Genomic DNA, 24,862 nt, shown 5'->3' with positions numbered 1-24,862 from the left:
CTCTATCTTTTCAGAAGGTCATTCCTTCCTTTGAACAAACTCACTGAATTTTCCATAGCACGAGTGCTGACAAAAGAAGAGCAAAAGAACAGCCATACCTCAGCAGCCTTCATGGGGTGGAGTTCATCCCCATGGAAGTTAATCTGTAACCCTATATCTTTCCCACTCTGAAGAATTCTTCTGGTGGAATCAAGATCAAAGACACCCTTTTCACAGAACACATCTATATTGTCAACGTGTATTTCCCCATTTCTGCCAAGTTCCTTCAGCCTTGGGAGGTGGTTTTTGATGATGTCATCAGCAGCCTCAGAAGCAGTTTTTCCTCTGAGAGAAGAAAAGGAGATCACCAAAGGCAAGTTAAAAAAAAAGTTATTGGAGAAAGGAGTCTTTGGTACTTGGAGAACCTGAGAAACTATAGATATGTGACCCTGAGCCTCAAAAAGGTAAAGAAAGAATCAAAGCTATAACTCAGGACTCTTAACAATTGGGACAAATCTGCCTAACAGAGGTATTGACAAGACTTCTGTATACACTGGCCGTACAGGCAGCGAGACAGATGGCTCACCCATTCTGGCATACTGGGGTTGCCTTTGGGGAAGTCAGCAAGGCCACCTGGCTGAAAACCTGAATCTTCTTGTCAAGGACACTTAGAGGACATCCTGGATGCTTCCCTGACACCCAACTGTGGGCCCCTTACCTGGGTCCAGCTATCATCCTGACTTTTTCTTCCTCCACAGTTTCTAGAGGCATCTGCCTAAGGAGTTCTGTCTCATCAGACATAGGGGAAGAAGGAGACCTTGAAATTCTAAAATTCCTGGGTAGTTATATCTGAGAATGGGCTGGGCTTTTGGAGTCAGAGAGCCCCAGAGCTCCACCACTTTGCTGGCTGTATAACTTTGGACACATGATGCAGACGTCATGTGGTATCCTCTGGGCCTTTATCTTTGGGGATGAAGAGGAGACCTCACAGGCTCAGTGGCAGATGGAGAATTTTTCTGTAAAACATCAGCCTTGTATTTGGCACACAGAAAACTCTGACTCAGCAAAAACTGCCTGGGTGGGTAGACAGATGTGGACTATGAGGAGACAGGTACTTATACATGTTGTTTCTATTTTTCAGACAACCATATAGGAAAGGTGTTATTTTGCTGATTTACAAATGAACAATTCATGTTCAGAAAAATTAATGATCAAAACTTAAAATCAACCAGTTGGACAGAGCTAAGCTTGATTCAAACCCAGGTCTGAGGTCTCTCCAAAGTCTGAGACTTTTCTACCATGTCACATTGTCTTTTCAATTGAAAAAAATAACAAAAAACAGACTATCATAGACAGGATATCCCAGAAGTCTTAGTGCAGTTTCAAGTCTTAATAATTTCAGAAGTATAAATGGTAAATACATACAAAAAACATCATTGTAAATATTCAATATTTATGTTTCTTTCTACTTAATTCATTTTGTAAATTTTCACAATAATTTTCAACGTTAATTTTTTTGGTTCCTCTGATTGAAGATGGTAAACAAATATTAACATTAAAATTTCTATTTTTCAAAGTTCACAAAACTAAATAAGTGTAAAAAATTTAATTAAACCTGAAATGATTTAATTATTAATTTTGAATATTATTTAATTAAATGGGCTATTTAAATAACTAAACCATTTTGGTAAGCCTGAGGCATTTATTATCTAAGTTACCTCACGCCAAGAGTTGACTCATTGGAAAAGACTCTGATGCTGGGAGGGATTGGGGGCAGGAGGAGAAGGGGACGACAGAGGATGAGATGGCTGGATGGCAATCACTGACTCAGACTTGAGTTTGAGTGAACTCTGGGAGTTGGTGATGGACAGGGAGGCCTGGCGTGCTGCAGTTCATGGGGTTGCAAAGAGTTGGACACGACTGAGCGACTGAACTAAACTGAACCACAACTTAAAACTTCACAGGCAACGCCCTGTGAATTCTGCAGTCCTGGATTTCTTTTGGATCTTTTGGTTCTGGAACTGTGGGCCTTCTGAAGTAGTAATTCCAGGACAGACAAGATGCAGGAACAGAAGGGGAGAGAATTCTCTATGGCAAATCCCACACGGGAGAAACTTTTTAGATAAAGAGAAAAGCTGAAAAACACATTTACAACAATAAAACAAAAATGCTTGCTGCTAAACAAGCAAACAGATGAACAACAACAACAAAAAAACCAGCATGAGTTATCTTGACGTCAGATACCTCTACAGGGTGTTAATCTCTAAGGTGCCTTTGTGATCACTGTCATGGGAAACTACTTAAATGAGTATCTGTCATTTTAAAGGACCTATCAGGGCAATTTCTTTTTGTTGACCAAAAAAAAAAAAAAAAGTTGTGAACGTCTGTTTTTCCTTCACCATGAAGAGACTTGCAAATGGGTGGGTCTGATGGAGACCACCTTCCTAAAACCATGTGTGTGAGATGACTGACCTTTAAAATCAGAACACCTTTCCAAAGGCTCTACTGGTTCCTCTGCAAGAGCTCAACTGCTGGTGCACCTTCACCCCCTGGAGAACACAGCCCCCACTTAGACATCCCCACATGACCCCTTCTGGTTTTCAACTGCCTGAATTAAACTCCAGTCCCTTCTGTTGAGGTTACTTTGGCACGGAGTGGGCTCCGCAGTAGGTGGCCGAGATGCCGATGTCCAACTCCCGCCGGGCGCGCTCAATCACCCGCAGCATCTTGAGCTCCGTCTCCAGGCTGAGGCCGTATCCACTCTTGCACTCCACCAGCGTGGTCCCCGCCCGCATCATGCACCCAAGCCGCTGCTGGAAGGAGCTATACAGCTCCTCCTCAGAGGCCTGGCGGGTGCGCTCCACTGTGAAGTTGATCCCTCCTCCAGCCTGATGAATGTCCATGTATGTGGCTCCTGTCAACTGAACACACAGGCTCACCCTTAGGTCTGGAAAATAAAGGGAGGCTGCAGGCAGGTCTGCAGAACCTATGTCCAGGGATGATATTCAACATGATTGACAACTGATATGGCATAGGCACCATAGCCAATCAGAAAGGATGCTGGGACACACAATTCTAGAAGTCCCTACTCTGCCAGGGTGGTGAGGAGTTGTGGGGGTCAGATGTGTGCCAGGAAGGGACCAGGGTAGCAGAGATGGGAGACGTGGTAGGGACCTGGGGTCTTAGGGTAGTGACAGTTTACCAACAGGTACAAAAGTATTTCAACAATCCAGTTAGTCCCAGTGCATACCAGCTAATCTCAGTCTACTGCTCAGCACCTATGAGAAAGTGAAGCTTAGGCGATCAGGGGATCCCACTGTCGTTACCTGAGTCTCCACCAAGAGGCCCAGAGCATTCCCACCCCTCAGTATTGGGCCACCTAGAGTTTCAGGCCTGATCTCTGTCACTCAAGAAAATAAAAAGGCTCTTTCTGAGATCCTGCTGAGCTCCTGTTATTCGGAGCTGCAAGGAGGGTGGTGCAGACAAAATGTGCCATCCTGGGGGGCTCCCTTTGCTACACCCTTTCCTTTGTTCTTAATTCTGTCACATTCAAGTTATTGCAAACTAGAGCTTTTAAGGAAAATTCAATGGTTTTATAATAAATTATCTTCAAGGATTTCATGTTCACAAAAACCTGGTGGGTTCGGCCCTTTCTGTATCAGATAATTAGAGAATTGGACTGCAAACCTCTAAATTTTTGGCTCTGAAATTCAGTGGTTTAATAAAGTCTTAAAAAACAGCTCTAGATTGTTGAGAAAGGTAGACAATACTTGAATACAAAATTTTTTTTTCTGAAATCATGCAATTTGGCTGTTAGGATGTACAGTTTTTTAAAAAACAGTGTGAAGAAAAAATATGAAGGAAACTTAATCTGAAAAGGCTACATACTGTAGGATTCCAACCATATGACATTCTGGAAAAAGCAAAACTATGGCAACAGTAAAAAGATCTGCAGTTGCCAGTTTTTAGGAGAGAATAGGCATAGCACAGAGGATTTCGGGCGGGCAGTAAGATTACCCTGTATGATATTACAATACTGGATGCATGTCAGTAGACATTTCCTCAAACCCAGAGAATGCACAACAGCAAGAGTCAACAGTAACAAGAACTATGGACTCTGGGTGATAATAATGTGCCAGTGTAGGTTCATCCATGCTGACAAATGTACATCTGGTCAGGGATGTTGAAACGGAAAAGGCTGTGCTTTGGACAGAAGTTGGGGGCCAGTGGCATATGGGAAATCTCAGAACCTTTAATATAATTGTGCTGTGAACCTAAAACCGCTCTAAAAAAGTCTACTAAAAACAAGCAAATAAAAAGTGTGAAAATGGCTCAAACCAGGGATATGAGGGTTAACTGTGGCTAATTAATGCCTTATTAAAAGGACTATAATTTATGTTTCTTAATGTCTAATTTTTCTGTAGGAACAATATAAAGCTTATTTTGTGATTAATAATATATTTTTCCAACTTTGACCCCAATTAGTGGCGATTTTCAAACTGCTTCCTGGAGCCCCTTCAAAGGCTACCAGGGAATGGAATGGGGGAAAAAAGGGGAAATTAGTGAGCAAACCAGGTAAAGCTCTATTTTAAAAGGAGCACTTGGCAGCTAAAATATCTTGAAAACTATTATACTTCAAACTATTGATAGCCCTGTGCACAACATAAAGATTTGGCACCAAGTCATAAATTAGTTAACTTTGTAGTAACTTATCTCCATAGTCGAAGCTAGTAAAAAAAAAAATCCATTAAATAGACACATAGACATTTGTTGTAAAGTCTAACAGCCTACAAACTCTAGAAAAAGTTTTGTGTATATTTGTGCTTTATTTTGATTTGCCATTGTTTACTACAGTTACCTTCATTGCAAACTCGTGAACTCTTTCGCCAGCCCATACTGGATGTGTGTGTGCATCCACCAAACCTGTAATCAACAAATCACATCATGTTTAAAGTTATGAAATCAAAAGCACTTGGACAGTAGGCAGACTCTAACATGGTTCTTGGGAAAGCATGATGGTGATAGCCATCTTGGAGGGTGAAGGAGGAAGAACGTGTCTGTGTGGTTCCAAGAAGACTCTCCATGGTTGGTCTAGAAGGCTCTAATGGAAGACTGACTCAACAGGATGAAAACCCAGCTCGTTTTGCCCAATAAATCCATGCTCTCCAAACAAGCTTTTAGAACAGAATGTCAAACCTACTAGTTGAGCAAAACCAAGGACTTTATCACCAAAGAATAATCTAGGTGTGAAAAAGAATAATACAATCCCTACTCTCCACTTTGAGAAGGCAAAATATGAAATCATAAAGATGAATCTTTCTTCAAGAAAGAAATATGTTTTAATTAAAGAGAAACTATAAAGCAACCACTTGGAACTTTTGTTTATGCAGGTACAATTTGGTAAACTATGTCTTTCCAGAGCATTTAAGTACCTTATGGATTAAATGATTCATTAGTGGCTTTGATTAGAGTAAAACCAAAAGTCCCTATTTGGATTGCTTTCTCTACCACATTCTGTTCTTTCTCCTGAGATTTCACCCTGAGTTTCTCTCCTGACCCCCAAGAGCCAGATAGTAGAAGTTCTGTCAGATATACAGACTACACATTTTTAAGGTATAAACCCTAGCCTCAATGTCTGCACAAAACTCAAAATTTGTGTGAACTTTGTTTCAGATGATTACATAAAAGCCATGATGGAGTGAAGTGTTAGTGCTCAGTCGTGTCTGACTCTTTGTGACCTCATGCACTGTAGCCCACCAGGCTCCTCTGTCCATGGGATTTTCCAGGCAAGAATCCTGGAGTGGGTTGCCATTTCCTTTTCCAGGGGATCTTCCCAACCCAGGGATCCAACTTGGGTTTCCTGCATTGGAGGCAGATTCTTTACCATCTGAGCCACCAGGGAAACCATAAAACCTGGATAATTTGGGATATGGTGGCTAATAAACTGATTCTGTTGTCAATCACTAAAGATAAAAATGAACTTTGGTGAAATCTCTAGGGATCTTTGGCTTATGTTTCTTCTGCCTGGAGATGGGTCCTTTGTTTCATACTCTATACAAATTTAGAGTCTATTCTAGAATTAGAGAGAGCAGCTTCCCTATTTGCCTCCCCTATGCAATGGATTAATAAAGTTCTTTGGACAGTTTTTGAATCCAAACCCAACACAGCTGGTTTCTTTTCAGCAGGTGAGTGGAAAGAAGTGGATTGAATGAGTTTGATTCCAGTTGGTCCTTTACCTGTTTAGAGATCTTGGGTAAGATATTTCACATGTAAATATCAGTGTTCTAATCTATGATGTGTAGACAATGATACTTACAAGGCAGTTCAGTGTCATTCAACAAGAAAACATGTCTGTAAAGCAGCTAGACATTTACTAGTAGAAATTCAATAAATGGCAGATATTATATTTTCATATATTGTGAGACCTTATTTAAAACAAGGTACTACTATTCCTCTTTATTAAAACTGCTTTCAGGCCTTTATTGCAAAAGGGGTTAATACCTGGCAAGATGCATTTCCCAGAACAGTCAATTCTTTCTTCAAATGTTTCTTCTGAAAACTGTTTTTGGATAGCATCAGCAGGACCGATGGCTTTTATGAAACCATCTCTGAAGAAAAATCAAGAAATTATCACAAAATTTGGAAGAAGTATTGTGAAAAATTTGACCAATGATTTAAACTATGAAATGATTACCAGTAAGTATAATGAAGTTACTTTCAGTCAATCAATATTTACTGTATTTCCTTCTTGAGCTTTTGTCTTTGGAAATTGACTCCAGACACACGCAAGGCAAAAAGTCATGTGTAGCAGAGATTGCTAGTTGTTCCCCAAGATCAATGTTTCCTTTTCCCACAGTGCTAGATTCCTAAATTTTAGCTGAAATCTTGACCACCCAGAATAAAGACTTCATTTCTAAGTCTCCCATCAGCCAGGTGAGGCCATGTGACTAAGTTCTAGCCAATAGGATTCTCTTCTCTTCCTACTTCCTACCTGCTGGAATGTAGACACCATAATGAGAGAAGGCACAACCATCTTGGATGATGGAGTGAGTGTGAGGAAGAGTGGGGTGCTCAGCTGAGCAAGATAGGGGTCTAGATCCTTGGAACTCCATGGAGTATGGCTATCAACTGACCCTAGGTTCCTATATCCATGCAATTCTTGTTAACTGATTTTAACAAATTTTTGACCATAACACTGGGAATATTTTTGTTCCTTTGTTAATTAAACACACAGAGAGTCCCTAAAAACTGGGCTCTTACACAACCCTAAGCAGCCTCAGATAAGGGATGAGACTTGTGTAATTTCAGTGTCACCGGCTCTTCGATTCAGATGGGAATCCAACCCCTAGGCCCACTCCAAGTCTGCCTTCCAAGCTTCGGCTGTTCTTTTACTCTCAGAAGGTTAAATGAAAATAACTGAAAATGTCCTCTCTTTCTGGTGGCTGAATTTTAATTTTATATCACCCCAAACTATCACCACATAAAGGGCTTCTGTGGGTTTCAAGTTTTTCCCACAGCAGAAGCAGGTGAGAGATACACTTTGTAAAAATTCAGATCTCAGAATTCCACCCATAGAGATCTTGATTCAAAAGACCTGAGGATAGGTACAGAGTGGGTGGCAGGGACTGGACGAAAGTAATCAAAATGTACAAACTTCCAGTTATAAGATACATAAGTACTAGGGATCTAATGCACAGCACGATAAATATAATGAACACTGCTACATGTTATAAAGTTGTTAAGAGAGTAAGTCCTAAGAGTCCTGGTCACAAAGAAAAAAATTTTTTTTTCTATTTCTTTGACTTTGTATGAAAGGATGGATGCTCACTATACTTACTGGTAATCATTTCACGATGTATGTCAGTCAATTCATTATGCTGTTCACCTTAAGTCTACACAGTGCTGTATGCCTATTATATCTCAATAAAACGTGGTGGGGGCGTAGATCTGAGGATAAGGGGGTGGGGAGGGATCAGAAATCTGTCTTTAAAAAAAAACAAACTCAGGCCATCTGAGGCAGGTGGCCCCTGTCCACACTTCAGGAAGCATTGGAGAGAACCCCTACCCCTTCTGATTGCTGCAATCATATTTTATCAGCATAGGCGCGATTCTGATGCGGCTCAGTGGGTTGTGCAGCTTGAGTGCTTTTCTTTTCCAAGTGAATGACAACCCGAAGCAGCCAAACACATTAGCAATAGGCGCCTGAAAAGGAGGCGTGCAACCATCTCCCTGGGTGCAGGAAAGCTGTTACCGCCTTTTCCTCCACAGTGCACAATTTACAGAACGAGTACTTGGCAGACTGGTCCCCCCAGCAAGCGACCCGCGGCGCCCGCAGCCCAGACGGCGCGGCCACTTACGTGCCCACCACCAGGCTGGCGCCCTCCAGCACCTCCAGGCTGCGCAGCGCGTCCCGGGTTAGGAAGCGCTCGCCGCGGGCGCACACCAGCACCACTTGCCGCGCGTTCTCCAGCAGGAGGCGGTGGCCGCCGGCCATATCGCCCGGCACCCTGAGTCTAAGGGAGGCTACTGGGCTTGCGCTGAGTTCAGCCGGCACTGGAGGGGGCAGGTCCGCAGGGGTGTAGCCACCAGCCCCGAGGGCGGGGCGGGGCGGGGTCTCCTCGCCTTGGAGTTTCCTGACTGCCAGGGATGCGGGCCTCCCCTCCACCATCGCGAGGGCAGTGAGAGTACAAGGACAAAAATGCTGATTAGTAATACATGTTATAATGGACTCTCCTCTTTCCTGGTCACTTTGTCACGTTCTGGGTAAATGCGGTAGGAATTACTGTCCCTACTTCACAGATGAGAAAACTGCAGCTCAGTGGTGGGAAGGGAGAGAAAGGTGGGCTACGAAGATCACGCGACCTGGCGGAAGGGCGTCACCGAGGACTAGGGTACCCCAGAGGAGTTAAAATGGGGAGGTGGGGAGAAGAACCTGGGAGGGAGCCCCGGGAAGGGACAGAGTTTGGAGAAACCTCTGCCCAGGGGGGCTGGAGCGGCAGCCTGGGACGCAGGGGCCACCCGCAAAGGAAACCTGGGGATGGGTGGGGGTGGGAGGCGTCGGTGGTGGGGCGTTGCGGGTGGAGTTGCTCCAGGGTCCGCGCGGCCGCGAGCACGGTGACGGGTGCCTCACACTTTTCGGTTGGCCAGCTGCACTCCCGGATCCCCTACTACCGGAGTGGGAGAGGATAGAGCCAAGACTGCAGAATCGATTGGCGCCTTCACCCAGCTTTCCCTAACCCCTTCCTGAAGGATAGGTTGGAAACGCTCCTGGATCCCAACTTGTTGAGGTAAAACTGGTTTCAGCTTGATGTCCCCCATCCCAACTGTACACAACGGGGCCTGCCCTCAATTAGCCACCAAGATTGGAGACCGCCTCAAGTATAAGGAGACTTACCTGGTAGCTCAGAGGATAAAGTGTCTGCCTACAATGTGGGAGACCCAGGTTCAATCCCTGGGAGGAACATCTCCTGGATAAGGAAATGGCAACCCACTCCAATATTCTTACCTGGAAAACCCCATGGACAGAGGATCCTGGTAGGCCACAGTCCATGGGGTCCCAAAGAGTCAGACATCAATGAGTGATTTCATTTTCTTTCACTTTCAAGTAAAAGGAAGATGGTCTGTAATTCTTAGCCACATCTCTTCCTGCCTGTCAGTTGCTGTGAATACACTGGCAGGCACAGGATTTTGAGCTTTCTAAATATTTCGTTTTGTTTATACACTTATTAGAAGCTCTCTGTTAGGCCTTGTAGGACATTCAAAGATAGGAAGGCCCCTTTTCTTCCCAGCAAAGACTTTACAGTCAAAAGGAAGACACTTAATGGATGCAAATAACACATGATCAAAGAAAGCTGAGGCTGGCAAAACCACAAAGTCTAAAAGTCAATTTTGTGTCATTATAAACCATTTATAACAAAGAACAGAAAGCAAGAACTCCTTTAAATGAACACAATAGGTAAGAATATACTTAAGTTTCATATTATGGCCATAAAAAAGAGATCAGTCAGGTAAGAAAGAGAAGGGAAAAATGGGAAAGAATTAAGTAGATAATGTAAATAAGAGACACTACAGGAGAAAAAAAGAAATCTATAGATTACCCACAGCTCAGACACACAATCACAAACAGAGGTGTCTTTCACAGTTTTAAAAAGAAAAGTATAATATATGCAGAGAAATAATAGAAGTAGAAACAGTGGAAAATATAGACACATAAAGTCACTAATTTATAGAGAAATGTTAACATTTTGTTTAGAAAATTTCTGCTAAATCAGTTACATTTTGCATTTATAGGCATATTTGCAGATACATGCAATTCTAGGTATAAAGGATGGGATGAAATTATAGGAATATAAAAGCCTTTGGGGTTTGATAAACTTATCTTAATCCCACTTCTGTTACTTATGAACTGTTTGACCTTGGGAGTTGGCTTAATTTCCCTAAGCCTCCCATTTTCTCATCTATATCATGGGGATGATTGTTTCTACTTTATGGACTTACCTGAGCTTTAAATAAGATGGTGTGTAAATCACTTAGCCCAGTGCTTAGCTCTAAAGAAGTAATACTATTATTACTGATTATTACTGTTAGTTTATTTTAATCCTGTTATTTGTCTTGCTGGTCAATTAAAGATTTGATTTCAACCGATAGTCCTTCAAAGCACATACCATGTATTTAAAGCTTACAAGTTCTTTGTAAGTCTAAAAGAAGTTGTCCTTTTTCTTCACGAGGATTTATATCTGTGGGTGAACTGAGTGTATTCGATTACAGTCCACATAGACAACATTGCTAAAAAACCCCTGCAAACAAGTTTGCAGAAGTTAAGAAGGTTAAGAGCAGACTTCTCTCCTCCAGTCATTGTTAAATAATTATAGAGGGGTGATGATAACACATTTAGCCTCAAGAAATAACCAGCATCTCTGCAGATCTTTAGTTTACAAAGTACTTTCCACATCATGGGACTCACATTGGCCAGTTTCTTTCCCCTACTCTTCCTTCTGGACCTGCAGTTATTTTTCAGTTTGCAAAAGGTACAGTCAGAAATGTCAACAGAAAAGTCCGTACAAAAGAGCTAGTTTGACGCCAGCAGGGACTCTAAGGTCAAGCTGAAGGTAATTTCCTCATCACCATGCTCTGCTTCTGACCTAATCGAGAGAGGCAGGTCACGGAGCAGGCCAAGGACCTAGTGGCTCCCAGCTTTCTGGTAAATAAAAAAAAGATTGCTTGCGCTGGTGTCTCTACACCATCCAAGGACAGTTCACAGCCCTTTCTCCGAGTATTTGTCCAAGTGGGAGGGAAGAAGGTGGGAAAAAGTCGAAAGGCATTGGGTCTGAGAGAACCTGTCCAAATCTTCGTTTGCATTTCAGAGACAAAGCTTTCTATCTCCTGATGAAAGAATCTGCAAATCCACTTCCATTGAATTATAGAGAGAATTGTTGAGAAAACCAAACACAAACTGCTTCAAATAACATCTGCTAGATACTGTTATTGGGAATTCATTTAAAGTTGCTCTAGGACTGTAGGTTTAGATATTGTTATGTAAAACCCCACCTCTTTCACAAAGCTTGGAATATTAAGACTCTGTGCTAAGGTGGGTCTCTCTGGGACTCTGTGGACTATAGCCCACCAGGCTTCTCTGTCCACATGTTTCTCCAGGCAAGAATACTGGAGTAGATTGCCATGCTCTCCTTCAGGGGATCTTCCCAACCCAGGGATCAAACCTGCATCATCTCTTATGTCTCCTGCATTGGCAGGTGGGTTCTTTACCAGTAGCGCCACTTGGGAAACCCAATAAGGTAGGTCAGATTCCCCAAATTTGTATCAATATTTGTGGTCTACTCCTCTCAAACAACCTGGTTTCAAGAACTTTAATTCAGGGTTTCTTATGAAAGTGGTTGTCAGTTACCCCTCCTATTCTTTACGAGTACTGTGGTTGTTCATAAGACAGAGTGGACTAGAAAGAAGACAGATCTGGATATCTATTTTGAAGAAAGTATAAGCAATTATTTCCCTATCCGTCTATCATGAGTAAGCACCTTGCATACATTATCTGTGTTTGGAAATTACAACAAGGCTGTAAGAAAGGCTGAAAGAAAATTAGTATCCATACTTGGAAGAAGCAGTTTAGATGCACTGAATTTAATCGGGTAGGCCTAAGAGAGAGAGCCGAGAAGAGTCAGAAACAAGATTCAAACATGCCTGTCCCCAAAGGCTAGGGTCTTTCCACAGTGGCATTCATGCTACCCTACGACGATACGCATCAAAGGACCTGACTTTTATATAATGCAGTGACCACATGTGATTGCATAATGTTAGAAGAATGCAAGAATTAATTAAACCAAACAGCATGGTGTTCACCTGGAATAGTATTTATATTAGTGTATTTATATTAGTCCCCTTGGAGGTCTAATAGATATCTCAAATTTATATTCCAAACTGAACCTTTGTTCTTCCCAACCTCCCCTTTCCCCACAGTCTTCTCTGTCCCCACTGATGGCAATTTCATCCTTTATTTCCTGGGCTCTTCATCTCATACCCCATATTCAAACCATTGCCCAGTCCTATAGTCTCTACTTTCCAAATATATCACCACTTCTGCTACTATCCTAAGAGAACCCGTAAGCTCTTGCCTCTCCATAGCTGTAGCATCCCATCAGATCTCCCTACCTGACCTTCAACCTCTTCTGTAGTCTCTTCTCAGCTCAGCACTCAGAGTGATTCATTTAATGATCTTTATTCCAATTAGTAAATGACTTATAAGGTCTTGTTGTCTCTTTGACCTTGGCTGTCACTCTCCCCTTTATTCACTGGTTAAGCTCCACTAGTCTCTTGCTGTTCTCAAACACACCAAGTATCTTCCATTCTTAGAGTATTTTCTCCATGAGCTTACACTTATATGACACTTACTATGCTTCTGATGCTGTCCAGAGGGCAAGACATATGCTAACTCCTGTAACAATTTCAGGAGGTAGGTACTATTCTTACCGTCCCTTTTGAAAGATGGGAAAATTGAGGGGTAAGGATGAAGAAGCATAATGAGAGTCCAGGCTCTTAATCACAAGCTTGCGTTTCCTCTAAAAATGATGGCTTGCAGTCAAACACCACCATTTTCAATCCCTAGTTTTCCAACTTTCTTTTTCTTCCATTGGAAGTTGGGTTTGTACATGTATTTTAGATGTGAATTTGCGGGCATCTGCTATGCAACCTGACAACATTTTCCCTCTCATTTGGGAGTGCTGTGTTTAGCTGCTCAGTCGTGTCTGACTCTTTGCAACCCCATTGACTATAGCCTGCCAGGCTCTTCTGTCCATGGGATTCTCTAGGCAAGAATACTGGAGTGAGTTGCCATGCCCTCCTCCAGGGGATCTTCCCAACCCAGGGATTGAACCTAGGTCTCCCACACTGCAGGCTTTACCATCAAAACCACTAGGGAAACCCATTAGTCATCCTGGTATTTCTATTTTGTACAACAAAAACATCCACTGACTTTGACTTATTTTCCCTGGTTGGCATATCATATTGGTTTAGTTTGGGAACTTTATAATTTCTAAGAATAGCTGGCTGTCTTCTTCTCCCTTATGTTCATCACCAGCCCTTAACTGATCAACAAAGGGATTAATACATATGAAAATACAGATGTAGAATAACTTCTAGAGACTACTGATTCCCTTTACATGTGCTATGTATTATGTAATGTTTATAGAGTTTTAAAAATATATTTCCTTTTCTTTGGACAGGGCCAAGACACAAAATGTCATCCCAGTTTTTGTCACTATCACCAGTGACTCCTGCAGGTAAAGAAGAAATCAATTACTGGGTTCTTACTTTGTAGCCAGTTACAGTTAGTCTCCATGATGGATTGGGCAATAAGAAAAGGAGAATACTGCATGACTGCATGATAAGATCAGGCTTAGTGTCTCTATGTAAAGAGTTTATGAACTGCCTGCTGAGAAAGTTCCCTTCTATTTGTTAATACTGAAAAGAAAACTCTTCAAATCAGAGGGGCATTAAATGATCACAGTTAGCTACATTCTTAGAGTCCTTCATGATATAAAATAATTAGCTCAATTATTCATCATAATAAAGGACATAAAAACTACCCTTTAACAAAATCTGTCTTCTTTCTTTTATCATCCTTTATCTCATTTTTCGGCTTTACAAATGGACAAGGAATTTGTATTGGTCTACATACAAAAATAACTTTTTATCACTTATAAATTTGACAAAGATTTAAAAATTGGACAACACCAAGAATGTGCTGTGGATAACAGGTGCTCCAGAGGCATTCTCTTTGAAAAAAAAAAAAAAAAAAACATAGCCCTATCTGTGTTTAGAATTAAAAGGTTTAGCTGCACTTGACAGAAAATATAAAACAACAGTGACTTAAACATGACACAAGTTTATTTCTCTCTTAAGTAACAAACTCCGGATAGAAGCTTTCCACGGCTCCTATGAGAGCTCACATCAGGGGCCCAGGCTTCTTTTAGTTTATTGCCGGTCTGTACTCTATCCAAGATGGCTACTTCCGCACCAGCGATAACACCTATATTCCTCCCAGCAAGGGGGAGAAGAAGGAAGGGAGGTGCACACTCCTTCTTTTTAGGACACTTCCTAGAAGCTGCACTCACCACTTCTCCTGACATCCCCTTGGCCAGAACTTACTTACATGGCTATGTCTAGCTCCATGGGAGGTTGAGACACGTAGTCTTAACTCTGGGTGCCCGTGTGCCAAGTTAGAGTTGAAGGCTCTCTTTCTTAGAATAATGGAGAATGGGTATCGGAGAACCATTAGTAGCCTCTGCTCCACTATTAAACTTTAAAAAGCATTTAAATAGGACCATATTGGAAATTTCTTCTACAGATACATTTGAACAAGTGATTAAAGATATGTGTATAAGAATATTCAGTGCAGCATTATTTATAATAGCAAAAGACGGGGATCAACCATCATGTCCATTGATATGGGATTTGTTGTATTAAGTATAATACATCCAAAGAATTGGCTACTAGATAGCTTTTTTAAAAAATGAGCTAAATATATATGTGCTGATATAGAAAGAACTCTAAGTATATTGCCAACTGATAAAAACCAAGATGCAGAATAATAGAATAGTATGTATTAGATGATCCCTCCTTTCCTAAAAGTTTTGTATTACTTTGTCAAGAACTATGAGGTATCTAGGATGTTCCTCTATTTACAAACTAATAAGTTTGCTTGCCACAGTTGCTTGGATACAAAACTCCTGGGTCATAGTGAAAGCATTTTATCACTCACAGAGCAATGAACAACATTTTTGGGACCAGTTTCCGGAGCCCATGACCTTCTTATAAATTAATAAAACTACATATTAATAACATTATATGACCCTCTGAACCCACAAGAACCCACAAAAGTTAGGATCTTGACAATACTTTGCACCCCATACCTTACCTTCCCTTACCTGGGGCAGCCATCAAGCCTGTTGCCTACTCTCATCCACACTCCCATCTCCAAGCCCAGCTGCCTGGACCCACTCTCAACTGTCTCTGCTAATTTATTACAAGACCTAAAATTTCATGTTCTGCTTTGACATCTTTGAGCCTCAGAGAGCTCTAAAGGCTTAACTGTAAGTCCTCCTGTTATTGGCAGATATGACATCCACCAAGTGGGAAATGTTCCCCGTGAAGCTAATTCCTCTATCAGCAGGACCAGCTACGCTCCATTGCTCTTCAACATAATGGGTTTTATTTTCCTGCCAGCCTGTGAAACTATTCAAACAAGTCAGTCACATCCTCCTGTAGAAGCCAGAGGTCATTCAACCCTCTTGTTATGACAAAGCTTGCCTCCTGCAGCTTCTGGTTCACTCTGCTCCTGAGTGCACGTGTGATGTGGTATGGCCCTGCATGGCCCATGGCATCCTCCTACACTGGGGCCTATGTGACTAATTAAATTGCTGCCAGTCTCAACAGTCCAGTGTTGTGTGTTCAGCTACCTTGTACTGCTTAGGGCAGTGGCTCCTTCCTTTTCCCCTGGGAAACAGAGGAACTGTGGCTCCTGCCCCTATGATCCAGGCCCTACATCCCCGCCTTGTTGGGGGCAAGGCTGCATGGATCCTCCTCTTCAGAGATGCAGGTGCCCTCACTTACTCTCCCCTGTATGGTGGGAGCCTTGCTGTTCTGGTCAACAGGAGGATTGACAGAAGTTTTTTGTTTCCTTTTTTTTTTTTTTTAACAGAGAAAGAAAAAGATGAGACAATCAAAAAGGACAGGCCATATAAGATCTTTTTTAAAGATCTCTTTCTTTACAAAGAAAATGAAATGGCAGCAAAGAAAAGGGTAAGATAAACCACAACTGCAATTAATGTTAGAATCATACTCTCTTAGCCATCACTTTTATGAACTTTGCTGGGTTGAGACATAGAGTCAGATGTCAGATTGCGTGTCTCCCATTATGCCAGGAGCTGGTGTAATCGCTGTTTTAGGACAGCGTCCAGCCGTGGTAGGGAGCTAGCGATCACCGCCTACTGGAGAATACAGGCACAGCACTACAATCTGGTATGACAGGTACAGTATACCCTATCCGTCGATTCTGATGCCCACGTTTTCTCGCATTTTCACATTTCTGAAATTGGGGCTCAGCTACATAGATGGGATGCCATACAGCACTGGCACCGCATAAAATGATAGTGCATCTTACAGATGGCATCTTAGAGTTGAAATACAGTAACAGAAGCATGCAGAGAGAAAGGGACACTTGTATTTGTCAGTGAAAAGAGGGAAGAGAGGGTGGTGGGAGCCATGATGGGGTATGTGTGCAGAGACTACCGAGGAGATAATAAGAACTGAATCATTAAAAACAAGTCAGAATTTGCTAGGCAGATGCAAATAAAAGAATGCATATGTATGTACTGGGGAGGAAGACGGAATAAAAGTGGAGGAAGAGGTGTCATTTTAGAATGAGCTGGTATGAAACTATGGCCAACTTCCTAACTATACCTTGCAGTTAATTTTCCTGCTTGTATGATGAGACCCCACATCACTGTGTGATTTTTTTTTTTTTTTGAATGTCTACTTGGGAGGTCTATTTGTTCTAAGTTTTCAATTCGACAGAACCAATCCTTTTCAATCAGTGGAATCTCCAAGTGACCTGCATTCTGAGCTGGATGAAACTGTGAAATTAAAACCAGATCACTTTCTAATCTTCTGTTTGTGAAGTTCATGTTTAATCAAGTTTGAATGTTCTTTCTTTGTGCTCAGCTTCCTACGAGAAGGGACTGAAAACCAAGCAAAACCTTTCAGACATGAGAACTTGAAGTTGCTTGTTTAACGAATTAGTACTGAGAAAAGGACTTGTTGCAAATGATATTTATATATGATCACTATTTTAAGACAACATTATTTTGGTACATTAGAAATTCTGTTAAACTTTTTCACTTGGGCAGGAAAAGTTTCTGAACCGTAATATGAAAGTCTACCAAAAGTCTACTTTTTCATCACGAATGAAGAATCGTTCACACCTGGGCCAAATAGCAATCTTTGCCGACGCAGGTGGTGCCTCAGTTGAACGACTGGGGCTAGATCCCACTCTTATTCTCAGATTAACAGAAGGTAAGTCTAAATTACTGTTTGTTTAAGAATATCATTTTGAATATTTACTATTAATGTCAGGTAACTGTATGAAAAAGAGGCAAATGCTGGTAATATAGTGATATACCAGTGATTATACCTTCTGCCACTTGTGAGCTGTGTGATCTTGGACAAGCTTTGTGACATCTCTGAGCTTCAGGATCTCACACACAGGATGGGGATAGTAACAAGAACCTTATTGGAGGTATTAATGGAATTAAGTTAAATTATGGATGTAAAGAATCTAGTGAAGTTCCTGGAATATGGACATAAAATAAATGACAGTTATAATATCGTTAAAGTCACTTTTCAGTGGCTAGGAAAAAAGTTTTTCTAAAAGTATAGTATTTTTAAAACTCAGATACTGTATGCAATAATTTAATTACATAGCTTTTATTTTATATAACATCTCTGAGGGATAATGAACCAAACTTAAGTCTATTTCAATTTTCTTTAAAGGTGCAGACACAAAAAGGACCATCCATGAATTTATTAGTGACCAGAGAGACAGGTTTATGCTCGAGGTAGTTAAAATAATTTCTTTCTCCTGTTAGCTGAATTGAAGACTTCCTGAATGGCACTGCCACATTTTCACCTGGACGTTTTCCTTTCCCATGACAGGCCCCAGCTCCATTGCCCCTCCTACGCTACAGACCCAGCCTCTTCCAGACCCACTTCAATCAGGCTTTTGTTCTCATCATTCCACCAACACCACTTCCATTGCCCAATTCAGTCATTTCAATCTTCTTCTACTTACTTCTAGCATCTGTTGGCCCAGGTGATCATCCTTACCTGAAACACTTTTCTTCAGCTAGTTTCCAGGACCCTCTATGTCCTGGTTCTTCCACAGCACTGACAGCTCCCTCCCTCATAGTTTTCTTGTTCCTCTGTGCCCTGATCTTAGAATGCTAGAATACCCCAGGGCTCACACTTCACCCTACACTCTATCCACTCTCCTCCAGGCTGGAGGCTTTAAATCCTACCATCCTATTAAGAGCTTCCAAATTTACTTCTGATTTTCCTTCCTGAACTCTAGACTCACCAGTACAACTCAGACCCAACAACTATAACCATAGTTCTTAACATCTCTACTTAAGATGCTCCACAGGGATGTCAGACTTCACATTTCCAAAACTTCCCTTGTTATCCTTTCTCCTGTGTCTGCAAATCTGAATCTCAGGCAGTGTTTCCTATCTCTGTCAACAGCAATTCCATTTTTCCAGTTACTTTGACCCAAAATATTGGGGTTATCCTCAACTCCTCCTTTACAACCCACATCCAAATACCCTTTGGGATATATTTTTTCCCAAATATATCTGTAATCACCCTACTTTTCACGACCTCCTCTGCTGCCACTGTAGTTCATGTCACCAGTAGGTCTTGCATGATTATTATTATTATAACTTCTGAGCACTAGTTTCCTGCTTCCACTTTTGCTCCCTGTAGTCAGTCTGTCCCCTGCCCCTGCTCTGCTGAAGAGCTGACTTTTCTGGTCCCCAGCTCTGCTCACTCTCTGACCTCCTTCCTTCCACCCTGTGCGCTGCGCACTCTGCTTCAGCCACGCTGGCCTCCTTGCTGTTCCCAGGACACACCAGTCATACTCTCTCTCCCTCAGGACCTTTGCACAGGAGGCTTTTCCTTCTGGGAAGAAGATTCCTCTTTGAGATAGCTACATGATTTGCTCCCTACTTCCTTTCAGTCTCTGTTAAGTTTTCACTGTATCAGGGAGTCTTTCCTGGGCTAAACATGGTGTTAATCTCCTGCCCTTGCCCACTGGACCACTTATTCCCCTTTAATCGACATCTCCCTCTGCTAGAATTAACATCTCACAAAAGCAATCCATTTTATTCTGTTCACTGCTCGAAAAGAATGATTAAAACAGAACTGGTGCACAGTAAGCACACAGTAACTGCTTGGCAAATGAAGTAATAAATATTTGGGGGTTATACACATGGAGTATCTAACTTTTGGTTTTTTTCTTTTCCTTTAATCTTTTATTTTACATCCATTCATATTTAGAAATACTGTATTTAAAAAAAAATTAATTCATTGATTACTTATTTTTGGCTGCCCTGGGTCATTGTTGTAGTGCCCGGGCTTCTCACCATGGTGGCTTATCTTGTTGTGGAGCACAGGCTTTGTTGTCTGAGGCATGTGGGATCTTCCCGGACCCAGGAGCTAACCTGTGTCTCCTGCACTCGCAGGTGGATTCTTATCCACTGCACCACCAGTGAAGTCCTGGCTGTTGTTTATTTAAAGTTATCTCATTTCCACATTTGAATCCATTCATATTATAATGTTTGTGGCTTTGTTTATACTTTATTGTTCATGCATGGCATTAAAAATACAAGTAGATTCTTCCATTATGTAGTTAAAAAACAAAACAAAACAAAACAGAATCTAGCTATCAAAGTTGCGTTGGAGGATCTAAACAGGGTGCTTTGAGGCTGGTTAAACACTCCCCCACCCCGCACTCCCCCTGACCCTGGGGCTGGCTTGGAGGAACTGTTGGACCCTGACTCTCCCATGGTACTTCCTATAGGAGAGCCTTTGTGATTGCAGACAATCCAATTTCCCAAGGCCCAGAAAGTACCAGAGTGTGGGTAACACTAAGTGGACCTGCTTTTTGGAGAAATATGGAACATGCCCCTCCCCCCCCTTTTAGGATACAGCCTGAGGAGACACATAGCTATTTTTATTTGTGGGGCTATTTTGGAGCAATATCAAGCCTCTTCATAAAAGTCAAAGAGAGGCATTAGTCTCCCTTCTACCTATCCTGAAAATAGAATTCCTTCATGAAATGAAGGCCACAGCCCCAAGGTTCACACGCTATTATTTCTAATACAAATGATCACAGATATACAAAAATAACCAGGCAGGTTATTTTCCCCCTTTGTTATGAAACCTTTGAAATGTGCTAGAAATGTGGAGTCATGTTCTTGATGCACTTGTGTTTTCAACATTCTCAGTATACTCTGTCAACCAAAAGAAACACCATTCAAAGGTTTGAAAAACACACAGCAATGAAGGAAAGGCAACTCATGAAAGCAGAAAAAAAGCTCGAAGACGACGCAATAGCCTTTGAGGAGTTCCTCCGAGAAAATGACCAGAGATCTGTAGATGCTCTCAAAATGTTCGTTTCCCCCTACTGCCCACCGCCCCCCCCCGCTTTGGCCAAATCGCTTTTTACCCTCTTCTTTCTTCTTTTTAGTTTTTCAGAACACAGCCCAATACAAAACAGACTAACAAATCTGTTCCTTTTCAGTGCAGCTCAGGAAACTATAAACAAACTGCAAATGACGGCGGAACTCAAGAAGGCGAGTTTGGAGATCCAGTCTGTGAAAAGGTAAGGCTGGGCCTGTCTTCTACCCATCATTTGTCCCTGCCCCCACTGAAACCTACTGGTGCCTGGCAAGACCTCAGGGGGACTAATCCTGATCAGTTGGTGATTTCATAAGTATGAACACATTTTAAAAATAAGTAATTTGTTGATCAACGATTGTGTCTACCTGGGGACCAGGAGACAGTGACCTCTGGCTGAAAAGTTTCTCTAACTTGTCATTACAAGATATTAGTTGAAAAGAAGGAAACCAATGTTAGAGGTAAGCAAATTATTTCCTAAATGTTCTTTTTTCTTCATTCTAAGGCACTGTTCTTCCCGTCCCCCATTTTAACATCTCTGAATTTAGGATGCTTTTAATATTTTTACAATTATCTTACAATTATAATTGGCAGTATTTTTTATATTTGTACTTACACTTGGTTGAAATTAACATTAATATTAAAACAAGGATTTTATGTACCAATATTTTCTTAGGTCAGTTTCCCAAGGCAATAGAACTAAAAGCAAAAATAAACAAATGGAACCAAATGATGCAATCAACAAGGGCCTAATTTCTAAAATATACAAATAGCTCATACAACTCAATAACAAAAAACAATCCAGTCAAACATGGGCAGAAGACCTAAATAGACATTTAGAAGAAGACATGCAGAATGGCCAACAGGCACATGAAAAGATGGCCAACATCATTAATTATTAGAGAAATGCAAATCAAAAGTACGAAGTATTACCTCACACTGGTCAGAATGGCTGTCATTAAAAAGTCTACAAATAATATATGCCGGAAAGGGTGTGGAGTCTGCACAGTTAGTGGGAATGTAAATTGGTGCAGCCATTGTAGGAAACAGTATGGAGTTTCCTCATAAAACTAAAACAGAACTGCCCAGTGATCCTGAAATCCTACTCCTGGGCATAAATCTAGAGAAAACTGCCATTTGAAGAGACAAATGCACCCCAGTGTTCACTGCAGCACTATTTACAGTAGCCAAGACATGGGAACAACCTCAGTGTCCATTGACAGATGAATGGACAAAGAAGATGTGGTATATATACACAATGGAATACTACTCAGCCATAAAAATGCATGAAATAATGCCACTTACAGCAACATGGATGGCCCTAGAGATTATCAAGTCGGTCAGAATAAGACAAATATCATGTATCACCCATATGTGGAATCTAAAACATGACACAAATGACCTTATCTCTGAAATAGAAATAGACTCATAGAGAACAAAGTAGTGATTGCCAAGGGGCAGGGTATGGGAGAAGGATTGGAGTTTGGAATTAGCAGATACAAACTCATATACAGAATGAATAATTTCCTACTATACAGCACAGGGAACTATATTCAATGTCCTGTGATAATGAAAATGAATATGAAAAAGAATGTATATATAACTGAATCACTTTGCTGTACAGTAGCAATTAACAACATGTAAATCAATTATACTTCAATAAATTTTTTTTTTTTAAGAGGAAAACACTGGGTACCCAAGGAGGAGCCAAATGTAGTAAGTCAAGATCATCATTAGGCTCTGACTTCAGGCAAGACAGGCTTCTTCTGAATCTTACCTTGAACTGTAATTTTACATCTGTTCTAAACATTCTTATTCTGACATAAAGACCCAATATGGTTTTGCTGCTGAAAAAAATGCAAAGTAAGTTAGAAAAGCCAGTCAAATGTCTTCTACCTGCTTTCTCTTGATCTGAGGAAAGTTGATATTCACAGTGCGAGGCAGAGCTGATGGTGGGACAGCCAGGACTACTCCATGTGGGAGCCTGTTCTCTGGGGGAAAACAAGCCCCCAGTGAAGTTGGAGCTCTGCCGCTGGCTGACTGCGTTGTCTCCCATCATTGTGCTCGAAGCACTTTGCTTCTTGGCCAGAAAAAACATGGAAGAGCCTGGAACAGCTGCTGTGAGCAAATGCCTGCTGCCTTTTCCTGGCCTCCATGGATTGGCCCAGATGTCAGTCTTACAAGAGGCTCGGGGTCCATGGGATTCTGCAATGCTGGCTGCACCTGGAAAACCCTCGCATTCATGGGAGATGATGAAAAGCACCAGGGTTTGCCAATCTGGGGCCCAGAGCACATGCTGCTCCTTTATAGGGAACACCTGGGCACACTCGACCCTGGCCCCCTCAATGTACTTTCTGCCTCAGTGCTGGTTCTGAGGGTCAGCTGCCTAGCCTTGGGCATTTTGGTTCAAATAACATTCCTACAGGTTTCTTGCCTCTTGTGTCATATCTTATTGAAGTCCTTATTTTTATGGCCATATTTACAATATTTGTTAAGCAAATTATTATTCAAATACATGATCAAGAGAATGACTTTTTTAAAACCTATTTAAAAAATGAACATGCTTTCACACGGGTATATCTAACCATATCTATTTTTCTTTTGAGTAGTGAAATAGCAAAAACAGAATTCCTCCTTAGAGAGTACGTGAAATATGGGTTTTTTCTGCTGAAACTGTCTCCAAAACAATGGCAGATCCAGCAAGCAATGAAAAGGGTGTCAAGGAGTAAAGAAAATGTGAATGTCATGCTTCCAAGTATAATAACAAGTAAGTCCCATATTCAATTAAGTACATATCCTAATTCTAAAATATTCTGCTTCAGTGTTTGTTATTAGTTAGAATTTTTATTGTAGGCAGACCCTGAACAATCCCACTAACTCTGATATTATAAATTATTAATTTGGAAATTCAGGTTAATTTCAAATATGAAGCAATAAAAATATATACATGGAAAAATAGAAAATATTTTATTTGTAGATAGTGAGAATAGCATAGCTACAAACCTCTCCCCAATAAAAACCCTGAAATACAATTTGACTTGTTAAAACGTTCTGTAGAGTAATTGGACACAAAGTCAATTATACTTTATTAACCTACTGCTGCTGCTGCTGCTAAGTCGTTTCAGTCGTGTCCGACTCTGTGTGACCCCATAGATGGCAGCCTACCAGGCTCCTCTGCCCCTGGGATTTTCCAGGCAAGAGTACTGGAGTGGGTTGCCAGTGCCTTCTCCTTATTAACCTATTATATTAAGTTAAATAGGTTAACTTTATTAATTAGAAAATATACAAGGAAGTTAAATTCAAGAAAGCAATAATAACCTTCAATATGTGACCAGGAGATTTGACAAATGAGAAATATGTTATCAGACAGGAAGATTGATTTTGTAAAGTTGCCAATTTTTCTGAAATTCATGTATAAGCTTTATGGAAGTATAATAATAATGTTACCAAAAATTCCTCAGAGAGTTGGGTTAGGTAGATCTTTGCACGATGATTCTGAGGTTCATCTAGAAAGATACACAAATACTTCCGAACTAAGAAGGTGAGGGTGGGTGTGTTACTTATCCTTTAAGATGTTACATTATCACAGTCTCAAAAATGAAAACTGTATGGTACTGGCATTAAGAAGCTCAGTGGAACAGGAATAGATCCTATTATAGGTAAGAATTTCATATGTAAGTGATGAATGTAGGGTCACAAATCAAAGATGAAGACAGACTTCCAGCAACATTGGGGTAACAAGAACCAGACACATCCTCCTGCCTGAAAAACATAGGAAACAACAGTTTTAAGACATCAGACATCAAGAAGCAAAACAAAGTAATCCCCGAGAGAAGGGAAACACATGAGTTGAGCCCTGTGCTGGCCTCAGGGTGCTGCCTGGAGAACACTTCCAGGACTCAGTGAGGCAGAGGGAGGCCTCAGCAGGCTCTGTGGATGGAGAAGACAGAGCTGGGGGTAGGGAGGCCATGGTGGCTGGAGTCCCCGGAGCAGAGTACTGGAGGGGAGAAAGCCACACAGAAAGAGGGTTCTCGACTCGTCAGCTGAGAGCTCATCCTGAGCCTTAGGGGTGAGAGCACTTATACCACTGAAATCAGCACATTACAAATCAGGGAGAATCTTTCCCCTGAGAGCTGGTTAT

General features: G+C 41.4%; 2 protein-coding genes across 6 annotated transcripts in view; one reads left to right on the top strand and one right to left on the bottom strand.

The window, feature by feature from the left end:
- Positions 1-24,862, bottom strand: part of AMDHD1 (amidohydrolase domain containing 1) — a 38,565-nt gene that overhangs the window by 6,241 nt on the left and 7,462 nt on the right. For 2 of the 5 annotated variants that reach the window (XR_015163942.1, XM_086400798.1), the window contains exons 2-5: positions 6,481-6,587; positions 4,838-4,902; positions 2,623-2,900; positions 99-324 (exon numbers count right to left, since the gene is read on the bottom strand). Coding sequence is in view for 3 of the 5 variants with exons in the window: in XM_086400798.1 (XP_086256924.1) it covers positions 99-324; positions 2,623-2,900; positions 4,838-4,902; positions 6,481-6,587 (676 nt within the window). In the remaining 2 variants the exon portion in view is untranslated. Of the gene's footprint in view, positions 1-98; positions 325-2,622; positions 2,901-4,837; positions 4,903-6,480; positions 6,588-8,336; positions 9,209-22,617; positions 23,336-24,862 lie in introns of those variants that run through there. The other 3 variants (XR_015163941.1, XM_086400799.1, XM_086400797.1) reach the window with 3 other exon arrangements.
- The window catches only part of CCDC38 (coiled-coil domain containing 38), a 28,813-nt gene continuing 17,677 nt past the window's right edge, over positions 13,727-24,862 (top strand). The window contains exons 1-7 of the mRNA XM_086400810.1: positions 13,727-13,769; positions 16,190-16,290; positions 17,397-17,562; positions 18,040-18,104; positions 20,550-20,713; positions 20,846-20,926; positions 23,331-23,488. Coding sequence (XP_086256936.1) covers positions 13,727-13,769; positions 16,190-16,290; positions 17,397-17,562; positions 18,040-18,104; positions 20,550-20,713; positions 20,846-20,926; positions 23,331-23,488 — 778 coding nt within the window. The remainder of the gene's footprint in view (positions 13,770-16,189; positions 16,291-17,396; positions 17,563-18,039; positions 18,105-20,549; positions 20,714-20,845; positions 20,927-23,330; positions 23,489-24,862) is intronic.

The sequence above is a fragment of the Bos grunniens genome, chromosome 5, assembly GCF_055505025.1.
Source record: "Bos grunniens cultivar Pamir isolate PY7600 chromosome 5, Bosgru_T2T1.0, whole genome shotgun sequence".
Classification (NCBI taxonomy): Eukaryota; Metazoa; Chordata; class Mammalia; order Artiodactyla; family Bovidae; genus Bos; species Bos grunniens.
This window is presented reverse-complemented; position numbering and strand designations above follow the sequence as displayed.